We start from the raw sequence: 21348 nt of genomic DNA, 5'->3' as shown, positions 1-21348 counted from the left end.
TGGATACAGTTTCATTACGATCTTAAGAGCGGATGTTATAGCACTGCGCGCAATGAAAGTCCCTAGATTAGTTTACTAAAAAGATTATCTATGTGATATAAATTATTTTTTCTGTATAATTTCTGTACAATTTAATTTTCTTGATAATTTCATTTACATGAATATTATTACTAATAAAGATAAGTAGAATAAAAATATATCTAATGCACTAAATCATTTCCTTTCAAAAATGAATTGAAATACAGCGCCACTCCAAAAGTTACTAGACACGAAATTCCTTTCATTGCTCTTCAAGTCGCAGTTACTAGTCAGTGGGGCGCATCCGGCTGAATGGCGTCGAGAGTTTCATGCACTGTTGTCACGTTTTGCCGTACAGTGTTTCATCAAGGTGCTTTGTTTATATCTGTTCGAGCCTCGACGACTGCTCAGCTCGGGTGCACCTGAACGGTAAACGCCGGTTCCACCTGAGCAAATAGCCTCATCAGAACGACTTGTAACATCACCTGGAAATCAACGTGAAGCCTCAAGCTGTATGACCTTGGAGCCGCTGTCATCGGGACGATCAGTGTTAACCGGGAAATTTGAATTTCCCTCCGTCTGAGAGGTCAGTATTTTATTGTTATTATTATTTAGAAATATACACTGTCGTTGGCTAGTAATGTATACTTTACTGTGTTCTTACAGATGTATGAACAGTGAAGACTTGCAGTGTTGGTTTGAAAGTTCTGTACATCTGTGTGGATTGGTAAACACAAAGATGGAGGTAACAACAGAAGAAGAAGAAGCTCATTCTGTTCTATTGGAACAAATGAATGGAGCTCAGTACATCACAATACAAAGAAGTGATGGAGATAATATTGGCAAAGGAGTTCCAGTATTTACGTTCCAAGGGGAAATGGGAGAATGGAATGGAGAAAATTTGGTGGTCGATATGATCAGTGGTGTTACAAGTGACTACAGTTCTGGGACACAATATTATGAGACTGATGGATTTGGAAATACTAATATTGACATTTTGAATGAGGTACTTTTTTTGTTAGACACATTTATACTTAATTCTTAATTAGACATTTTTATAAAATAATTTGTATCTTCACAGGAGGATCGAAGACTGGCAGCTGCCCTTGTGGCAGTACAGCTTCAACAACAGCAAAAACAGCTTCAAAATCATCTCAATCATGTAGATGCTTCAACTATACAAGATGTAACACACTTAGAAAGTTTACCTTCAGTCAATTCTTATGCGATAGAAACTATCCAAGAGCCTAATCCACCACCTGTATATGAGTCAGTTCAAGCTTTCAAAAAAGGAAACCAAGTAGTTAAGCCAGAGTTTGTTAATGTTAAGTGTGAGGATGATGTAGATATTTCTGCTGAAAGTAGCGAGGATACAGTGCCCACAACTCCTGGTCTCAAGAGAACACTGCCGCACAAAAAGAGAATACCTAGAAAACTAAAACATCAAAGCAAAAAAAATGTGATTAAAAAAGAAAGTCCTCGTTCTAATCAAAGTGCAACATCAGATACAGTGAACAAAAATCAAATGTTGACATTTAAATGTGAACTTTGCGGTGTTAAATTAAATGGACAATTTAAGTTTTTTGAACATTTGAAGGTAAATATTGCACACATTAATCTAAACCCAATTTTAGTAATGCATTTTTCTTCAACATAAATTTTTCATAATGATAGAATATTAATATATCTATCAATTTGTATTTTTCTTAAAATAATTTTTATTTGTTATTGGAATAAATTAGATAGCAAATAATAGCAATGTTACAAAGCACCTACATTTTTTTATTTCATCTTTTATATTGCAGTCACATTATGAACCTCTGAAGGAAGAAACAAAACTTGTAAATGCAACAATAAGTAAAAGTATCATACCTTTACCCAGCTTGCAAGATTCAACAGGAGTTGAAACAGTGATTGAAGAATTTAGTGAGCCTGAAGATATCATGGAAGGAATAAGGGGTGTTGGTAAGTCTTTAGACGGTAGATCATAATGAAATTTTGCATTAAAAATATTGACAATGTTAATGTACACTGTAGTTGAAGAAACTGGAGCACAAATAGATGATGATGATGAGGATGATGATCAGTTGCCTGATTCAAATACAAGTTCATCAATATGGACAATATCGGAAGTTCCAGAGCCACTTGAACAAGTTGATGTAAACGAACCAATTTCCAGAACTGAAGAAGAAACGATCACCCAAAAACCAAAAGCCAAAGCTGAGCCAACAAAGAAAAAAAAATCAAAATCTAAAAAGTCTAGTAAGGATCTTAATCCTAATTTGTCTAGTGCCAATTTGCAAAGTGATAAACTAATCTAAAATTTTTTTCATTTTAAAGCTGATGAATTAACGTGCCCACAATGTGACCGATCGTTCCATCACAAAAATAGTCTAGTATATCACATGCGCTCTCACAGTGGAGAAAGGCCTCATCAATGCGAAATTTGCGGAAAGAGTTTCTTTGCTGGTAGTGCATTAAAGGTATATTGGTATTCCATTTGATAACTGTTTCCTAATCCTTATGCTTAATCACTTCCAGCTTATTCACAAACCTTCCAAGCTTTTTAATACGTCCTTACAGCATCAAGTATCAAACTAATCTCTCCTAATCCATAAAAACAATCACTTCAATCATGTAAAAGTATATTTCGCTCTAGGTTCACAAACGACTCCATAGCGGTGATAAGCCCTACAAATGCGATGTATGCGGCCGTTCTTTCCGTCAATGGGGTGATCTTAAGTATCATTCGACGAGCCTACACTCAGAACAACGTCAATTCCAATGCGAATACTGTGGCAAAGATTTTGCACGCAAGTACTCGTTGATCGTCCACCGACGTATTCACACTGGAGAAAAAAATTACAAATGCGAATTCTGCAACAAGACCTTCCGTGCCAGTAGTTACTTGCAAAATCATCGTAAAATTCACACAGGAGAGAAACCCCATCGTTGTGACGTATGTGGCAAACCATTCCGTGTGAGAAGTGATATGAAACGACACTTGCTCACTCACTCTAGAAGTGCTAGGCAAGTTACAAAGAATTCACCGGCTCAGAAGACTAATGGTAAGGAGTAGCTGCTATATTGATTTACCAACAATTCATTAGTAACGCGAAATTAATTATTATTGAACCTAATTTTGAAGAAAATGAAGAAAACGCCGAAGAAAGTGATGATAAGTCGACCAGAGCGATCAACGAGATAGTGCACGAGCTGAAATATGAAACTGCAGATCCCAATTCAGCAGTTATTAAGCTAATTAGAGCATCCGACTTAGAAGATGGAAGCAACATTTTGCCGCATGTCAGTGTACAAACATTAGATTATGCTACAGTCACGGCACTGACTGGTGATGGTGCCACTACTGTAGAAGTGGTGAACGACAAAGACCCCCTTGAAAACGTTAGAAACGGCGATAGTTTGTAAGTTACGAAAAGCTTTCGTATTATTAAATCCTCTTGACTATTTTATGACCAATGTTTTGTTATGTTTCAGAAATTTTGCAGATTTACAACTATACCCTATCAACTTGTTAAACCAGTAAGGTCACATATTTTAGCAATAAGCTTACGATTACTTGTTTAAATTCAATGAATCGAGTACTCGTTGACATTTTGTTAATTCTCTGCTATTCCTTTCATATTTGATAAATGAGATATATTTTTTAATTTATAATTATAAAGAAGACTGCTTAGAGCATTAATTAAAAAGATGCTGAAGTAGATTATGTATAAAACATATACGCAGATATCGGTCTAAGTTTTTATATAATATTAATAATCCTAGTGAATTTTAGAGTCGATTTAATTTTTTTAACGAACGTCGAATGATTCGTTTTATTATAATTATTTTTTTTGCATCAATGAATACGCATAAAAAGATATATAATAGTTATTTGTATACAATTTTTACAACCGTATTGTATAAAAAAAATAATAAGTACCGTGTACTGTAAAAAAAATCAGGTTTCTTGCCAACTGTTGCCGTCATGTATTAAAAAAAAAAGGAATCAACAAATTCATCAACTTTTTTCAATTATAAAGTTAACGGTAAAAAAAGTGAAGCATCGCCTATTTCGCACGATCGACTTGTAAATACACTATAATCTCGTATAAATGAATATATATATAAATCTGGTGAGCATATTTTGCGTACGCATCTCAATACAAATAGAAAAAACATTTGCAATTACAGTGTATGTTATTTATGTTTTAGAAAGTGTATATCTATGTAGCAATTTATATGCGCCAAATCAGCGTTAAAAATATATTTTTTATTACATGGAAACGTTTACATAAACATAGTTTATTGTTCTATTGTCTCGTTTCTGATATACCTTACTGTCACAATAACACAGGTACGGAGACAGCGACAGGTTCGGAAATGTCTTTCTGGACGAAAACTTGTTGAATAGTTGATATGTCCATTGAGGCTAATGCGTCTTTTAATTTTTCCGATGCTTGCCTAATTGAAATTCTAAAAACATCAGAATTGTCGTAAGTGATATCATCTATTAAAATTTAATTTTATGTTGTTGATGTACTTTACCTTCGAGAACCTCTAGCACGTTCCCAGTCAACGTACAAATCAATGATGACTGCATGTAATCGTTGTAAAATTTCTGCATCCTTTGTCATTTGCATTCGTAGCTCGGCTTCCTTGCTTATTAATTCCTGATATTCAGTACATAATTCCGCAGGAGTCGCTTTCATTTCCCACGTATCAAGTGCGTCCAAAATCTTGATTTTTTCCATCAATTCATGCGCTTCTTTCAGTCGTGGAAGAATTAACTCGAGTACTCTGGTTATACTTGCCTCGGTAATATCTAACACAATAACTCAATTTAATGAGTTTCATTACTGAACCTTATTTAATGAAAGTAACCTTACCGCAGAATACATCAAGTTTAATTTTACGTTTCGTGGCTTCTTTGGTCAAAATGTCGCGTAAGATGATTATCGTAGAAACGTTTTCACTCATAAATGACGCGCTACCTTTTCTGAAATTAAATTTCAAATTGAGTAATTTAAAATGAAATGACGTTCAATTATACGATTCGAGACCTTTAAAGCTGCCGGATATTTAAAGTCACTTACTTATATTTACATTTTAAAATAGTGCCGATGAAAGTTGAAGTGTAAATCATGCTAGCTTCCGAGTCATTCTCTTGTATTGGTCTTTCAGGTACGTCAGGTAGTGCAAGCGCCAGCCATGCGTGAATCTACAATCAATTACAATAATCGTCGCGTAATCGCTCAACAAAAGGAATGACATAAAGTGCTTTATCGCACCTCAGCCATAGAAAAACTTCCAGTCAGTCGCAGCTCGTTGAACGGACCACCCTTAATCGATTCCTTATCGTCCACGAACAATCTCGTATGGAGTGACAAGGCACAAATCGGCACTCCGATTTTTCGACAACATTTTGGCTGTATCTATAAATAAATGACCTTCATTTCCAGTACTTTTAGGAGGCAGCTCCAAACGTTTACCTGCGAAGTAACGTAAACTTGCAGGGTGCCTGGTTGACCTTCGTTGCTCCTCAGTCTCATCTCTAATCTATTGGTATTATCCTTGAAAACAATTACAGTCGAAGGCATTAAAATTAGCAAGTTGCGTTAGTCGATCAGTCGGATAGAAAGATCATACTATATATTACTTGGCACCGATAAGTCACCAGGGCAAAATTGCCCTCATTAGGATCGCAGCTCGAACGGCTCATCACTGCATTGTTGCCCTCCACGTCGAGCATGTCGATCGGTGTATCCGATTGTATTAAAATATTGTCGATCGATCTGTCCAATTCTATTACTAATGAGTACGAAGCGTCTTCTTTGTTTAGCGTCATCCTACGAGGAGACAAGACGGATCTATGTTGTCGAACAACGCGGAGGGCTAACTCGCGATATTTACCGGTGATTCACCGACAGTATCATCGGCGTCAAGGTATCCCCGGAGAACGGTGTCGTGTATTCCTTCTTGAGCTCCTCCTCGAGTTGTTGTATCTCAGTTTTAAGTTTTAAAATAGCAACATTCCCTTGAGCTGCTTCTAGTAAACCTGGCGGCTTCGTGGTCAATCCAAAAATTTTACCAGAGTAAGTTGACACGAGAAGTTCAGGGTAATCGACCGAGCCTATCGTGCCACCGATCACTGTACTGATACTTTCACCTGCACTCTGTAATTTGTTTGAATTCGGCGTAGCTACGCACTGAGCAAAAAAAGCCAAGGAGAACAAGTCAACTTACGTATTGAAATCTGAGCAATGGCATAGCATCCTCGTCGGGTGGTAAGCTATGGATCTCAACCGAACCATCTTGTCTACCGACGATTAAATCAATGCCCTCGGCGATTTCGAATGTGTCCAAGGATGTGATTTCCGAAGCGGTCTTGTTGAGTAACCAGCTGACGCGTACGTTTTTGTCGCTGTCCAGCATTAATAAACCGACTCTGCCATCCATTGTGCCCATCATAACTCGATCGATCGATTCGACGTATCCTTCCCTATAGTAGATTAAGAAGGATGTATAGATATAGAGTTCCAGCAATCAACGAATGGTACAAACCTGTATGGTACGAGTATCGTTGGAACACTCGCAAGTCTCAATACGGCAGGGCTTTTCGTACCGTAAAGTACTCGAATCTGTAAGACAATATTTCTCCTTTACAAAACCACATATCTTCAATCGGTCATACGGATAAATGAAGCATAACTAACAGCGCAATCTCCGCACGCGAGTACGGCTACTATCGCAGTGGTGCCGACGGGTAAAAGAACCACGTCGAGAAGTCTCTCGCCAGCCAAATACGAATCGGCATCCTTGCAATCGCGGTACCTATGATAAAGATCGCGAGCGCACGCTGCCAAATCCGCTCCCAATACATACCTTTTGAAAATCAAATGAATTTGAAAGAAAAAGAAAGCAGACTTTTTATGGTGACTGATGAAGAAAGATGTACTTACATGGCGGTGATCGGCTCGATTAAACTTGTATCGAACTCGAGGAATAGCTTACCCTTTCTCGTATAACCCATCACGGTATTGCCGTGAGCGAGAAAAATTTTGTCACGTGGTTGAGACGTCGAGCCACCTAGTACCAATTTTTCGATTTTCGGACCAGGGAGAGATTTGAAAAGTACTTGCATCTCGTTCCTCTTGAAACCTGTCGAGTGTTTTTTTTTAATTTGCAAATCAATGATGCCGAGATTTAAGTTATCGATTAATCAATAGAGATTAATAGAATACCACCAGGATAAGAATTTAATGTGCATGTGAAAAGGAAAAGAAATAGTATGCGTAAGTCGTCTTAAAAACGATAAGTTATTGATATATTGGCGTTCGAATTATTGATTAATCGACGAAGATTGACACAAGTAATTAACTGCAATAAAATTATACCCATTTGAAAAAAGAAATAGCATAGAGCGCGCAACAATTACCAAAAATATGTAAAACCCCATCGTGATCGCCAACGGCGAAGCGTTGATATTGTTTAGGCTCTGAAGTAGGTAGAAGCCGCATGGTACTGCGCGACGTGACACCCACACTCGCGTAATCCACTCTCGTTAGTACTAGCGTCATATTCTAATCACGCAAGCACTCTTGTTCTTTATATTTTTTTATCACAATCTTCTTCTTTTTTGCCTTAGCGTCATTATTGAATACCTGAACTCTGTCAGTCGCCTAGCTGAGTGGCACCGATCGATCATTACCCATGGCAACGAGAAATCGTAACAACCCGTCTGGTGATTGCCCACTTTTATTGGAAGGGCGATGAAGTGAAAAAAATGACCAAGCCAAATTAATAGTTTAATTGTATTTATTTTATAAATCCAGCTCTCGATAATATTTTGTTTGCTTTTTTACAACTTAAGTCGTAACTTCTTTATTTTTTGGAATAATTATTACAACTCGTGTGGAAATGATTTTCATTAATTTTTTTACAGAAGCGAGAATATTACATATATTATGCGATGTTAACGTTCATTCACAAGTACATATTTGCATATATATAACTATTCGAAGAGAATGTCTTCACGCTTAACGATAACTTTTTGCAACGAACGAATAGTACGTTTTTTGCCTATGAGATGATTAAAACTTGAATTTTTTTTTTTTGTAAGAAAGGAACTGTGCTATTAATCGGTCAGAATAAAAAAAAATGAAGAAGAAATTCAGTAGATTGTCACGTTTGATACTTCGTGTTCAGCGGATGTATATTATTTTAACAGAAAAAGGAAAGATCATTCAACTGGAGTCATAACATATGCACGCGCGCGTGTACACACACACATACACACATATAACTTTGCAAATACAATTATATACAAAATTCATCAAATATCAATCATTCGAATATCAGAAAGTAGACACCATAAATGCTTTACCATACATTTTTTCTCGATCAGCAAATGTTTCAAATGTATATAATGTGAAGACTAAAATGGCAATTGTGACTTGCACACATTTTTAATTCTCTGATTGGAATATATATTGTGTTTTTTTTCTTTTTACAATAAATTATTATAAACATGAGAAATGTCTGCTCTCTATCGTACAAATGTCGACGTAATGGTAATGCGTTAAAACTTTTTCAACAGTTCAACGTTGTTTTACAAATAAGCCTGATACACATGAACGATTTGAGTTTGATGAGCAGTCAAGTATAAAATATGTGGAAAAATTATGCTGCAACTAGAAAGCATATTCATTACGACATATTTCTAACTGCTTTTTGTCATTGGTCGTTTGAATAGGCGATAAAAATTTTGTAGATCATTTGTTTTATTCGGTATTCGAATCGACTTTCATTTTTGTTTTACGAACGTTAAGTTGTAATTTCTTGGTAAACGCATTTTAAATTAATCTGCTAGAAGTTTTAAGACTTCATCATAATATACAAGAATAAATAAGTAAGTTAGAGAGGATATACGCTTGTCATAATTATCAGTACATATGTGAACGTTTTTTAAGATATAACAGAATTGAGCTAACTACCATACAAATATTCTCTTTAGTACTAGTTGACTTTTTTATAAAATTGTGTAATTATAAAACTGCATATAAGTGGAACTTTTTTAAATTTGAATATTTTAATATATTTTTTTTAATCTCATTGTTGTCCTGTTGCCTCCTGAAGCAACATTCTAGAAACTATTTTCATATTTTTTTCGATGAAGATAAAAAATTGCATTTTCACTCTTAAACACGATTAAATATTTTATACTTATTTGATTTCATACGTAAATATTCTATTTTCATACGTTATATAGCATCAACATCAACCACGACTACGATGACAGCAATCGCAGTGAGCGATAATACAATTCAATACCGTTAACTGTTTCATTTTGTTAATACAAATAATAACAATAGTAAATTAAGGAGGTATTTTATGACTAGCATCAATAGCCACTCGCAGACTTCCATAATACCATTTTCTCGTACAGTTTTCATTTATATATACAGTGTCCGACACGTACTTTTGCCCACCCTGAGGCGAAATTTGCCAAACTTTAAAGTTTTATATCTCAGCGAAAAAGAGTCGTAGAATAAAAAATTTGACGCTAGTTTAAAGGTAATAGCAAAAGCTTTAAGTACCGTGAAGATAATATTGTTTGTACTAGAATTAAGTTTTTTATGCTTAAAAAATGAATATAAAAAATTTCTTTTGTTTGCCCATATACAAATTTATTTATTTGCTACGCAAATCAGCGGATCATTAAAAATCCAAGCAAAATTAAAAGGTGGAATGTTCTTTTTTAAAATAAGAGCGACAGAACTCATTTCTGATTTTTTTTATACAGAGATGTAGCATTTTGGATTAAAAAATCGGTATTTTTTTTTTAGACAAAAGACAAAAGTTGTTTCTTTTTTGGTAAATAATACAAAAATAAAGTGAAAACCAAGATCTGGAACAAATTTTTTTTCATTTTTTTACACTAACCATTTTTTTATTTTTCATATTCTTTATTTTTTTATATTTAATTATGATCAAAAGTCTAAAACAAATTTTCAATAATAAATTTTTAGTTAAGTTTACCAATAAATAAATAAATTAATAAATAATTTCTAGACACTTTTATAAAGTAATACTTACTTATTATTTATTATAATATTATTATTATGTAAATATAATTGAACTTTTTTTTTGTAATAAAACATAATTTTACAAAAATAATATACTTTCAAAGTAACGAAAATATAATATTTTATAACATTAATGGCTAGCGTGCAAAAATGAAAAAAAAAACAAAAAAAAACAATTTGTTCCAGATCTCAGTTTTCACTTTATTTTTGTATTCTCGACCAAAAAAGAAACAACTTTTATCTTTAAAGTTTTTTTATTTAATGCATAGTAATCGAGATATGAGTCGATGAAAAAAACAATTTTTTTTTAATAAATATATATTTATATATTAGCTATATCTCTGTATAAAAAAATCAGAGATGAGTTTTGTCACTCTTATTTAAAATTCCACTTTCTAATTTTACTTGGATTTTTAATGATCCGCTGATTTGCGTAGCAAATAAATAAATTTGTATATGGGCAAAAAAAAGAAATTTTTTATGTTCATTTTTTAAGCATAAAAAACTTAATTCTAGTACAAACAATATTATCTTCACGTTACTTAAAGCTTTTGCTATTACCTTTAAAATGGCTTCAAGTTTTTTTATTCTACGACTCTTTTTCGTTGAGATATAAAACTTTCAAGTTTGGCAAATTTCGGCTCAGGGTGGGTAAAAGTACGTGTCGGGCACTGTATACGTATACATATATATATATATATATATATATATTGTAGAAGGCGTATACTCTTATTTATTTTACCACTTTTTTTATTTTGCAGTGAAATCTGGCCAGTAATTTATGTAATAACGTTGCGTTGAACCTTCAAATAGCCTGTCAAGCCACATTGATAGACCGTCCAGTAATTTGTCCTGATATATCACGTCGCTCTGAATCTGAAACATAAATTTACAGAATTAGTTTTATAACCGTTTGAGTTAAGGAATTTTTTTCAAGGATCTAAATAATTCCACCTCATCCTGTGAAAACTCAGAATCACTTGAATCATCGAAACCAATGAAGGCTCCAGCTTCGGCATCTTCGGGCTGAGATAATCGTTTGGTCATCCTTTCCATACGCTGCGACAGAATACATATAATATATTATTATCTATGATTATACAAACTCGGGGAACAAAATATTTGAAATTATTGCAACACATACTCTGGAACTTTTTCCTTTCTTCGACTCTGGGTGTTTGGCATGGTACATGCAGAAATACTTGCGATGTCCATTCAATGATAAAACGGTGCCAACGCAATTTTTCGCGTTGATATTCAATTCTCTAGGTTCCGGTAAGCTTAGTGTTAAAATCTTCTTATACCACTCAAGTCCTCGTTCCAGTGATAAGTGGCAAAACATTAAAGTTTTGTTTTTCCTACAAATAATAAAATTTATGTAAGCGTTCCATTCAAAATACTATATTTTTAAAATAAGATATTTTATATTTACCTATATGGCCAAACGGCTTTATGGAAAGATGGCAACAATTTCAATTTAGTTTGATTATCGACTAATAGAACGATCGTTCGACATCCTGGCTTGAGAAGTCGAACGAGTCCATTAAATGTCTCGGCTCTCATCTCATGGAGCCGCAGTTGCGGTTGCGGTGAAACAGCCTTTGAATTCTCTTTGAATTGACCGTATTTGGCTTGTACACTAGCCTCCTCTAATTTCCTATAGTTTATATGAAAGGTTTATTTTGGACATGAATTACAATCAACTATATTTGCATTGGTACTTACACTAAATACGACATTCCATAGCCGACTGCTCCGATTAATAACAGCGTGGCAAAGACAGACAATAATGGAAGAATTTGTTCTTTTGTAAGATTCTCAGATAGATAATCGACCGCATTTATCGCTCTATTAATAATCTTTTCAACAGTACTCTGAAAGTATTCATGAAAAAACGTAATGAATGTCTTCCAAAACCATACATCAAAGCAATTAGTAAAAGCTTTTACCAGAGCATGTTCATCCGTCAGGTCTTGTACATTAGCAGCATACGGCAACGCTTCAGAAGAACGTAAAAGTCTTTGTATAGTTTGATCTAAACTTAGACGAGTCTCATTCCACCGATTATCATTGGCCGTTGTATCAGCCCAATTAGCGAAAAACCACTCGTACTTAACATGACTAGAATCTCGCCTCCAAATAATCACAATATGATTTAGCGGGTCTGATGGGCTGGCTTCGCCAGTTAGAAGAGCGGATATGAAATTCGATTGAGCATCTTTGAAGACGTACGTGTATTTAACTTTTTCAGTTCTAAAAAGAGAAATTTTATTATAAATTCCTACAAACAACAGTGTATTCTCAGTTTTAATGACGTACTTGTACGGAGCAACCAAAGCTGCTTGTCTAAACTTATCTCTAACAACATCAGAGTCTGGATTATTTTGCGAAACTAAAATCGCGCACAAACGCTTCTGCAACTTCTGCCACACTTGTGGACATATGGAATCCAGCATGGCTTGATTCGAAAGTCTTGGTAATATTAGAAATTTATGACTTTCAATTAGCTTATGCATCATATCACTTGGAATATCTTGCATGGTCACTCTTGCAACTGGCTTATCAAAGTTTTCATTGAACAATAATAATGTATCCATGTCTTCTGAAACGTTATATCTCGTCGTGATGGCTTCTGTTTCGGGAATGCCAGTCTGAAATAACGTGGAAAATTGATTGGTTCTCAAGAGCTGATAAATTTAGAATAATGTCTTGCAGAGTATCAAATATTACCTGCACAAAGCCAAAAACAACTCTATCTTGGTGATGTAAGGCAACAAGCAAATATCTCAGCCTTGGACTTGCTCTATTTTCAAATATAAGTGCTCTTATTCTATTATCTACCCATCCAGATAGAAAGCTTTCTATATTGTTACTGTTCACATTGTATAGTAATCTATACGGAAATTTACTCCTGAGAAAATCTGAAAGAAGACATTGGAAAGTATAAAAATACTATGCTTTCCAAGGAAAAGCTCACTTATTTTCACTAAAAAAAATACATACCAACTACTTTTTGAACACTTAACATTGATTCTTTATAAATACTGGTCCGACCATCAACAGTAACAGCAAGGCAGGGCAAACTATGGATGCTGAGTTTTCTTGCTAAACCAGATTCTCTTTCAGCATGAACAGTGACTAGATTGACTCCTAGTGGCTCAAGCTCTTCTATTAATCTCCGCCAAATAGGTTCAACTTGCAAGCAAGCAAAACACCAGTCTGAATATACAAGTATTAAATGCGGAGTCTTATGACTCTTCGGTAACACATTATTTTCATAAGCTCTGAAAAGAAATTGTGATTTGTTAGCCATAGTATTCATGATTTCACATGTTTAAGTTAAAAAACTTACCTATACGTTATACTCATTTTGTGGAAAAGAGAAATATCTCTACTCTGGTAATGGAATTGGAAGTTTCCAGAGAAAAATTTATCAGAGGGATCTTTCATATTGAAGTCACTATTATCTCTCCTGTGTCTTGGTAGACCTTCTTCTGTTATTCCATGATTATCAAATCTCCTGCGCCTCTCAGGATCAGACAATAGCTGCAACGATTGAGGCATTATTATTATCTTGTATCAGAAAAATCATGACTGGAAATAGCAATGAAATACCTCATAAGCTCTTGTAATTTCCACAAATTTGGTTTCTGCTGCTGGGTGATCAGTTTTATCCGGATGCCTGTAAAATGTTACAACCTTAAAATTATTCTATAATTTTAAGTATTTTAGTGAATAGAAAGAATCAACAACTTACCATTCTTTAACTAAATTCTTATATGATTTACGTATTTCTTTCAGAGTTGCATGTCGTGAAACTCCTAAAATGTGATATGGATTTCCTAATGGTTCTGATGCATTAGTTGTTGGTATTAATTGTAGAATGAGGAATAGGGACAAGAACACAATACATATTCTGATTGGAAAACTTGTATACATTATATTCAATTTCATATTTTCTTTTTTCTCCTCTCTTGAAAGACTATTAGAAAAGTATTGCAGTAGATTGATGTACAGCCTGGGCACAGTTGAAAATTTGCATATAAAACTTGACAATTTATCTTCAGAATCACCAATGGAGTTGACAGGAAAAATTTGTCTAATTATAGTGGGACTCCATTCTTTTGATTGATAACTCGTAGATATTTGACTACTGTCATCAACACGAATCTGATCCATGTGGTACTTTTCAGCTACAGGCAACTTTGTAGCAGCACCATGATTCAGAAAATTACACACATCACGATGCAAATCATCAAAGCCATCCAAAGTACTCATTTCATTAATCATAAAAACGTGCAACTTTGGATCAGCTCCAAAACAGGTGTCCCATCAGCTTGCAAAACACTCAGCATCCATCTATAATATCTTGAAAACTTTTGCTGTTGCTCTCACATAACTCTTTCAAGAACCACTGCAGTACAACAGCAAGATGAAAAAAATTGACCGATCCACTGGCGACGGCGAGGGTATAACCATTTCACATTGCCTCTCTTGCTCTCTGAAAATGCTCGAGAGGTTAAAAATATCTTGAGATAGTAAATTTTAGCCACGTGTATCGATATTAATCAAAATTCGGTGCGAATAACAGTTGACAATCAGAAGCCCTATTCTTGGCGTATTCGCGAACGAAAATTTCCGAAAAAATAATGCGACCAGCGAACGAGTGAAGAAACTAACGGCGAACGTTTGTAGGTCAGTCACTAGTGATCTAGTAACTTTTTAAGCTCGCGTACGTAACTCGAAAATTCAAATTTGTAAATAAATACGAAATGGGAAAATTATGTTTTATATAAGGCAATGAAACATATTTCTAATGGTGGATTCGGATTAATTTTGTGTAGTATATTTTTTAGCAATATGTACATGAGTATATTCTTTATGATTTTCTGATATATTTATTACAGTATTTCATTATCTGATACGCAACATCAAATATAATGCTTGCATTCATGGAAAATCACACACATTTTGTTCGTAAACAAATAAAAAAATTAAATAGGAATTTGTAGAGTAGATACGTATAAATTTATGTGACAACGCTTATCTCGAAATATAAATTATATTGATCCTGCTATAAAAACTGCAAACCAATGGGAAAACGTAAATATATACAATGTCTTTTTTAACAAATGAATTTTTTGTAAAACATTTTCTAATTATATTCAAGCAATTTATTTAGTTAATACATATACGTGTAATACATTGTAATTTATAATTATTATTTTTTTCAACAGCTCCTTTAATGAATATGCAATTATTCTATGAAAATTCTCTCGAAAGTAAATCTGATTAAAATTCATTATATTACAAAATTTTTGTTATAAATCTGTATGTATCTAAGTTAATATATTTTGTTAAAGGGAAGAATATACAAGCGAGTGTTTGAGGATCGTACCTTTTTAATTAGGAAATATATAAATCTGATAGAGTCTACTTGGGTGCAAATCTAGATGTCCAATTGTAAGATTATTATCATTAGTAAATACATGAATGATTCTTACATAAATTTTGTAGAAATTCTTTTTTAACAACAAAAATAATTTTTTTAACAAATATTCAACTTTTAATTCAACTTTTAAGTCAATTGAGTATTTATTTAATACATATGTACTATTTGAGAACTCGGTGTCTCCATCAAAAGCGATTGAACTAGACTGAGGGCTTTGTACAAGTTTCGTAAGTAGATGAGAGATAAAATTACCGGGTATACAATGTGTTCTGTATGTATACCCGGTTCTTAATCCTTGACTTTGAGAACTGTTTGTCAATACATCATTTTAAGAAAGTCGATATTTAGATCAATGCTCTATTGCTATTAAAAGTGAAACATGAATATTAGATACATACTTTACTTTGAACAGATTTTATTAATTAATGTATTCTTTCAATTATAAGAAATTTAATTATATTTATTTATAACTATAATCACACAGTGGCATTTGTTTAAACAACTTTGTTTGTTGTTTCAAACATATTTTCATTCAATCTTTAATTTTGTTTGTCCTTTACAATCAATCTAAACTATCATTTATTACACTTGTTTAATAATCCGGACTATGGTATTATGGCATCTACCTCTGCAAACCTCGATATACTAAAAGCTACCCTGGAGTAGTTGAGATACATAGCTGCTTACTATGAAGTTAAGGACGATGGCATGACGCTTGCAGATCGGGATCATCTGACACAAAATCCTATGCTGGAAACATACAATTGCACTGGAGAATGGTGGCGTCAGGTATGGCATAGTATTTTTAATTACACTCTTGTCATTGAGTTCAGTTAGCTGGTTTTTAGCACATTTATAAAAGATATTATGTGTATTCTTAAATATATTTTTTTACAGGTATTTGAAATGAAAGTTGCAAAAGCTTTGAAAAAGCATTTTCATTTATTTAAATCTAGGAACGACATTAATTTATCGAAGACTGAAAGGGTTTTAGTTAAAGCGGTACTCGAGAGAAACTGTATAAATTATCCAATCATAATGACGAGGTAGAGCCAAAGCACGATTTTGAAGAAGCTTTTTCTCAATCTATACTACTATTATAGAGGCTTTTTATGTCAGCAACAACATTTACAGAAATTAGTATTTTGGATTAGACGTTTGGCGAAAGGAGAAATAAGGGATGTTTAGGTGCGTAGGGTGAAATAAATAATTATATCACACTGGTAATATATAAATATTACTATAATGTTGAGTTGGAATGGGTGTGCTTTGCGCAGACAAGCACTACAGAGTACCGCGAGTGATGCGCGCGCGTACAAAAAGAGTGTAGCGAGACGAGGAGCTGGCAACGCTCACTCGATGAGACGTTGCGTCCCTCTGGTCATTCGCGGAGGTGCAAGGATGCACCACCGAGCCAGGCTTTTGCTTTTCACTTTCTCCGAGAACACTCATTGCTTTTGCTCGTCGGAGAGGGAAAAGAAAAAGCGAAAATATGATGGAAAAAAGTACGCGCGCGGGCCTGCTACTGAACTGAGAAGTTGATTTACGACTTATCGGAAAAACTGAGAGGAAGGTTGAGGAACATGTGCGGTGCAGATTTTGGAAAAGTCTGCGACCTCATAAGTATTTCAACTAAAGAAAGATGTAACATCCTCCTCAATCCTCTTCTATCTACACTTCTACAATGGTTTTAAAAAATGAATATGCTTGTCCTAACCAAGCTGCTTATTTAGCACCTGTAATCTTAGGCAAACAACCCATTCCTTTAATAACAACTTCAGGCTGTACTGACCCAAAAAAGTCCAGAATGACTGGTGAGCATCACTTCTACAACTACTATTGATGAAAGCATTAAAGTTGAATAATTTGCAAATATCATACAAAATGAAATTCTTTAATTTGTAGGTTTGAAATCACAGCTCAATGGTGTTGAGTCTATACCGGATGGTAATTAGATTATCTCTCTCCTTGTAAACTTGCTTGTGGATTGTTGCCACAAGCACATAGCTTATTTGAAGATTTAACATTGGCTTTAAGAAATAGCTTTGAAAAATTGAATAAAAGGTTGCAGGAACTTGTTGAGTAAGTAAGATTTTCTTTCTTGAATGGACAAATAGAGGATCAAGCATTTGGAGAAAATTAACCTGATGGATCTCATCCTAATCAACAAGCTGAAAGTGATGTAATTATTTATGAAGATGAGTGTCCTATTTTTGAACAGTAATATTATTGTTCTAATTTTTTAATGTTTATTTATTAATATTGTTTTATTTATTATACAAGTTATAAATTCATAATTTAAACTAAAATATATAATTGACAAAATTTTAGTTGATGATATGTACTATTAATTTAAAAATCTTAACTTAATTGCTTCAATAAAGCTTTTTTTATATAATTATGCTAATAAGTTTTAGAATTTTAGTATGAGGTACGCTTGATGCTATAACTGTATTAATATACAAATTGAGTTAATTTCATTTTATTATCCATATAATTAATACAATGTAATTAATAGTACATTACGATACAAGTGCGAGAAAGAGAAACTCTTTCCCGAACATGTGCCGTACCGTATTTTTTGATACGACGTGTGGAAAGTGCGATTTTCAACGCACGTTTTCTGCCGAGCGTGTGGGAAAGACGCACTTTGCTCACGGAGTGTCGAAAAAAATTTTTCAACTTCGATAAAGTGAACATTTTCATAATTTGCATCGTATTTTTTTATAAAAAATATACTACACGAAATTAACCCATCATTAGAAATATATGTTTCTTTGCCTTACTTAAAACATAATTTTCCCATTTCGTATTTATTTACAAATTTGAATTTTCAAGGTTACGCACACGACCTTAAAAAGTTACTAGATCACTAGTAACCGACCTACAAACATTCGCCGTTAGTTTCTTTGCTTGTTCGCTGGTCGCATTATTTTTTCGGAAATTTTCGTTCGCGAATGCGCCAAGAATAGGGCTCCAGGTTATTGTCGCGAAACGGAGCGAAGCTAAAAAGCTAAGGGATAGCAGACGTACCGAAAATAGACTGCGACAGATATCAACACACGCGCATTGTGTCTGTGCAGACATGCACACTACACATACCACTTAGGCCGCGGAAACTAACTTTTTTTTTTCTCGTATAAAGTAGTCAGCTTTCACTCTCTACTTGCTCTGTAAAAATGTTTCCATCCCCGCCAATTGATGACTTGATAGGGAAATAAGCGATAAACTTTCACGGAGAGCCCTCGAGTAACAGCAGTAGTAGCCTCATAGTGCAAGGCTGACTTTTCTTATTTATTCTTTCTCGCCCCAAAGAGAGAGAGAGAGAGAGAGAGAGAGAGAGAGAGAGAGAGAGAGAGAGAGAGAGAGAGAGAGACTAACACAGGATTGCTCAGCCACACGTTCCACCCACATTCGAAGCTTGTGAAATGTGTGTAGTAGTATGCGCGCGCGCACAGAGCTGCAAAGCACAAGGGAACTTCTCGCAGTGTTCTATACAAGAAATGAAGTCCCTGCGAGGTTGAAGGTACACTACTACTATGAAGATTACGTCAATAAATGATTGTAAAAGCTCATACCCCGCAATATAGGACTGATGTGCTTTCGGTGGCACAATAGTTTGAAAAATTTTGTTAGTAAAATTTGATTTGATACTTGCTAAAAGAATGTGATCATGAAAATTAAAATATTAATAGTAAATTCACGCGTATGATTTTCTTATGCAAATAAACGTATAATTAAGCGTGTTGTACAAATAAATATCCAGAAATCCTTTTTACTAGCTAATTACTTTACACACAAATACACACACACACACACACACATACACACACACACATATATATATATACTTTACTGGATGGCATTGGCGCGGTGGCTTTCGTTATTGTTACCTGGCTCGAACACTAATTCGCTATCCGCGAAGTCAAAATTCGAATTATTTTCAACGATTGAGCATTAATGACGTAAAACGAGGTTATTTCCAGGGGTTTCTTTTGTCATGTTGGCCTCCGCGAATTGCTAGAAAAAATCCATTTTATTCCATCAATGCTCAATCATCGAAAATAATTCGAATTTTATACTTTGCAAGTCGTAAATTAATGTCCGGGTAGAGTATACAACTGATTACGGCACAGCACACGCATGCTCCTTTTACACATGCGGCGCTCCTAGCGCTATGCGTGTAGCGCAAATTTTGCTGGTAGTAAATGGTTGATACTGTTTCGAATTTTGTTTTATAAACTTTTAATCAAAATTGTTCATAAAATGAGTTAATCTTTATATTTTTAGCCAAGACTAGTGTTGGTATGAAGTTTAACGCGTAAAAGTGTCGATGACATCAGATTTCAGAGTTTATTTTAAAGTGCCGATTCTAACCTCACTTTTAAGGAAAAAACTTAAAGTTTATTAATAAAGTATCAGATTTACATAAATAAAAAATTACAAAATGAGCATTAATCTGTTCAGAACTCGACCGATCTTATTGAGTCAGCAACTGTTGAAAAACTTTTCAAAACATTGTTACACAACGACTTCCAAAGGTAGCATTGTTAGTGAACTTGAAGTTGAGGAAGTACCAATCTATGAGGTAGAACCTTTGCACGATGAAGAGAAACTCCAAAAGATGTGTGACATATCGAGACTTGCTCCACATCATCTCAATATAATACATGGTCGAAAACCTTATAATCAATCTTATGAAAGTTATCATGACAGTGTGTGGTACAGAAAGAGAATGCTAGGGAGATATGGTATAGAAGCTGCAGAGTTTCATCCAGGAATATGTTGGCCAACCAAAGAGGCAATTGAGGAATCTCTGGAATTTGAGAGATTGGCTTATCCAAAGTCTATCCAAGAGGTTTGGAAGGAAATAGAGGAAAAGAAAAAGATAGCTGCAGAAAAAATAAGGGCTAGGTAATATTTCTGATAAAATTTGTTTTCATTCTTTTTGTTTACTGAAAACAATCTATTCAATGCAACTTTTTTTTTAAATTACTTAAACTATTCATCATAAAATATTTTAAAATTATTTTAAAATTCACTGCATTGTCTAATAACAAAAATAAACATTGAATTTTATATTATTGATTTATGAATAAAAGCTATATTTATGAAATCAACTCCATCTGAAAAAAAAAAATGCTTCATGAAATAAGTGCTGCTTGTAAATTCAAATTTTTTATAGTTTGAAAAGCTGAACTTTTTTAAATTAAGTAATATATGATTTCAAAATAAAAATATTACCTTAAACTACTAGATTTTTATCGCTTGACAATATATTTAGATACAAAGCTTATAATTAATCATGACATGAATTTTAGGGAGGAATACATTGATAAAACTGTGGCAAAATTCGATGAATGGAGGGCAGCTCTTGATGCTAAAATCGCAAAAAAGGAGGCTGAAGTGCAAGCAGCTAAGGAAAAGAAAGAACGCCTAATGGCAGAAATCCGTGAACAATTTGGTTACAATATCGACCCACGCGACGAAAGATTTAAGGAAATATTGGCACTGAAGGAAAAAGAAGACAAGAAGAAAAAGAAAGAAGAAAAGAAGAAGAAAAAAGAAGCAAAATTGTTATCTTGGTTGAATTCTCAAGTTAATGAAATGAATGATAAGAAAGATTCGCAACCGAATGAAGAAAAAGCTGAAGAGGCATCAAGTAAACCTACACAGGATGCACAGACTAACATTAAAACAGATTAGCCTTGTAAAATAATATTGTACAGTTATCCAAAAATACATATAAAAAAATAAAATAAGTTTTAATTTATCTTGTTAATTTCA

The 21348-nt window shown here is 34.0% G+C and overlaps 4 protein-coding genes across 5 annotated transcripts; 2 read left to right on the top strand and 2 right to left on the bottom strand.

The window, feature by feature from the left end:
* Positions 1-237: 237 nt before the first annotated feature.
* Positions 238-4313, top strand: LOC131673250 (GDNF-inducible zinc finger protein 1-like). The gene is made up of 9 exons (XM_058951103.1): positions 238-604; positions 685-1024; positions 1100-1615; positions 1824-1983; positions 2056-2280; positions 2359-2501; positions 2678-3086; positions 3167-3443; positions 3517-4313. Exons 2-9 carry the CDS (start codon positions 689-691, stop codon positions 3563-3565), a joined length of 2115 nt encoding a protein of 704 aa, XP_058807086.1. The 5' UTR covers positions 238-604; positions 685-688; the 3' UTR covers positions 3566-4313.
* LOC131673249 (Bardet-Biedl syndrome 7 protein homolog) lies at positions 4311-7674 on the bottom strand. The gene is made up of 13 exons (XM_058951102.1): positions 7460-7674; positions 6984-7182; positions 6738-6906; positions 6586-6662; positions 6268-6523; positions 5935-6197; positions 5681-5870; positions 5514-5594; positions 5313-5456; positions 5118-5242; positions 4911-5020; positions 4570-4846; positions 4311-4497 (listed from the first exon to the last, which is right to left on the bottom strand). Exons 1-13 carry the CDS (start codon positions 7599-7601, stop codon positions 4365-4367), a joined length of 2166 nt encoding a protein of 721 aa, XP_058807085.1. The 5' UTR covers positions 7602-7674; the 3' UTR covers positions 4311-4364.
* Positions 7675-10303: 2629 nt separating this feature from the next.
* On the bottom strand, positions 10304-14783 carry LOC131673269 (dnaJ homolog subfamily C member 16). Its single transcript, XM_058951144.1, has 12 exons — positions 13867-14783; positions 13725-13791; positions 13462-13655; positions 13113-13393; positions 12840-13030; positions 12429-12760; positions 12059-12362; positions 11835-11983; positions 11542-11766; positions 11254-11467; positions 11064-11168; positions 10304-10985 (listed from the first exon to the last, which is right to left on the bottom strand). Exons 1-12 carry the CDS (start codon positions 14397-14399, stop codon positions 10860-10862), a joined length of 2721 nt encoding a protein of 906 aa, XP_058807127.1. The 5' UTR covers positions 14400-14783; the 3' UTR covers positions 10304-10859.
* A 4213-nt stretch (positions 14784-18996) lies between these two features.
* LOC131673271 (large ribosomal subunit protein mL64) lies at positions 18997-21334 on the top strand. Of its 2 annotated transcripts, none has more exons than XM_058951146.1 (3): positions 18997-19087; positions 19852-20475; positions 20883-21334. In XM_058951146.1, the coding sequence occupies exons 2-3, from the start codon at positions 20009-20011 to the stop codon at positions 21265-21267; spliced, it is 852 nt and encodes a 283-aa protein (XP_058807129.1). In that variant the 5' UTR covers positions 18997-19087; positions 19852-20008; the 3' UTR covers positions 21268-21334. The 2 variants fall into 2 exon arrangements, with proteins under 2 accessions (XP_058807129.1, XP_058807130.1); XM_058951147.1 differs by lacking the exon at positions 18997-19087 and adding an exon at positions 19251-19772.
* Positions 21335-21348: the final 14 nt, after the last annotated feature.

Source organism: Phymastichus coffea, unplaced genomic scaffold, assembly GCF_024137745.1.
Source record: "Phymastichus coffea isolate CEN01 unplaced genomic scaffold, Cenicafe_Pcof_1.1 PCOF00171, whole genome shotgun sequence".
NCBI lineage: Eukaryota > Metazoa > Arthropoda > Insecta > Hymenoptera > Eulophidae > Phymastichus > Phymastichus coffea.
Note: the sequence above shows the minus strand (reverse complement) of the source record. Positions and strands in the feature narration are given on the sequence as shown.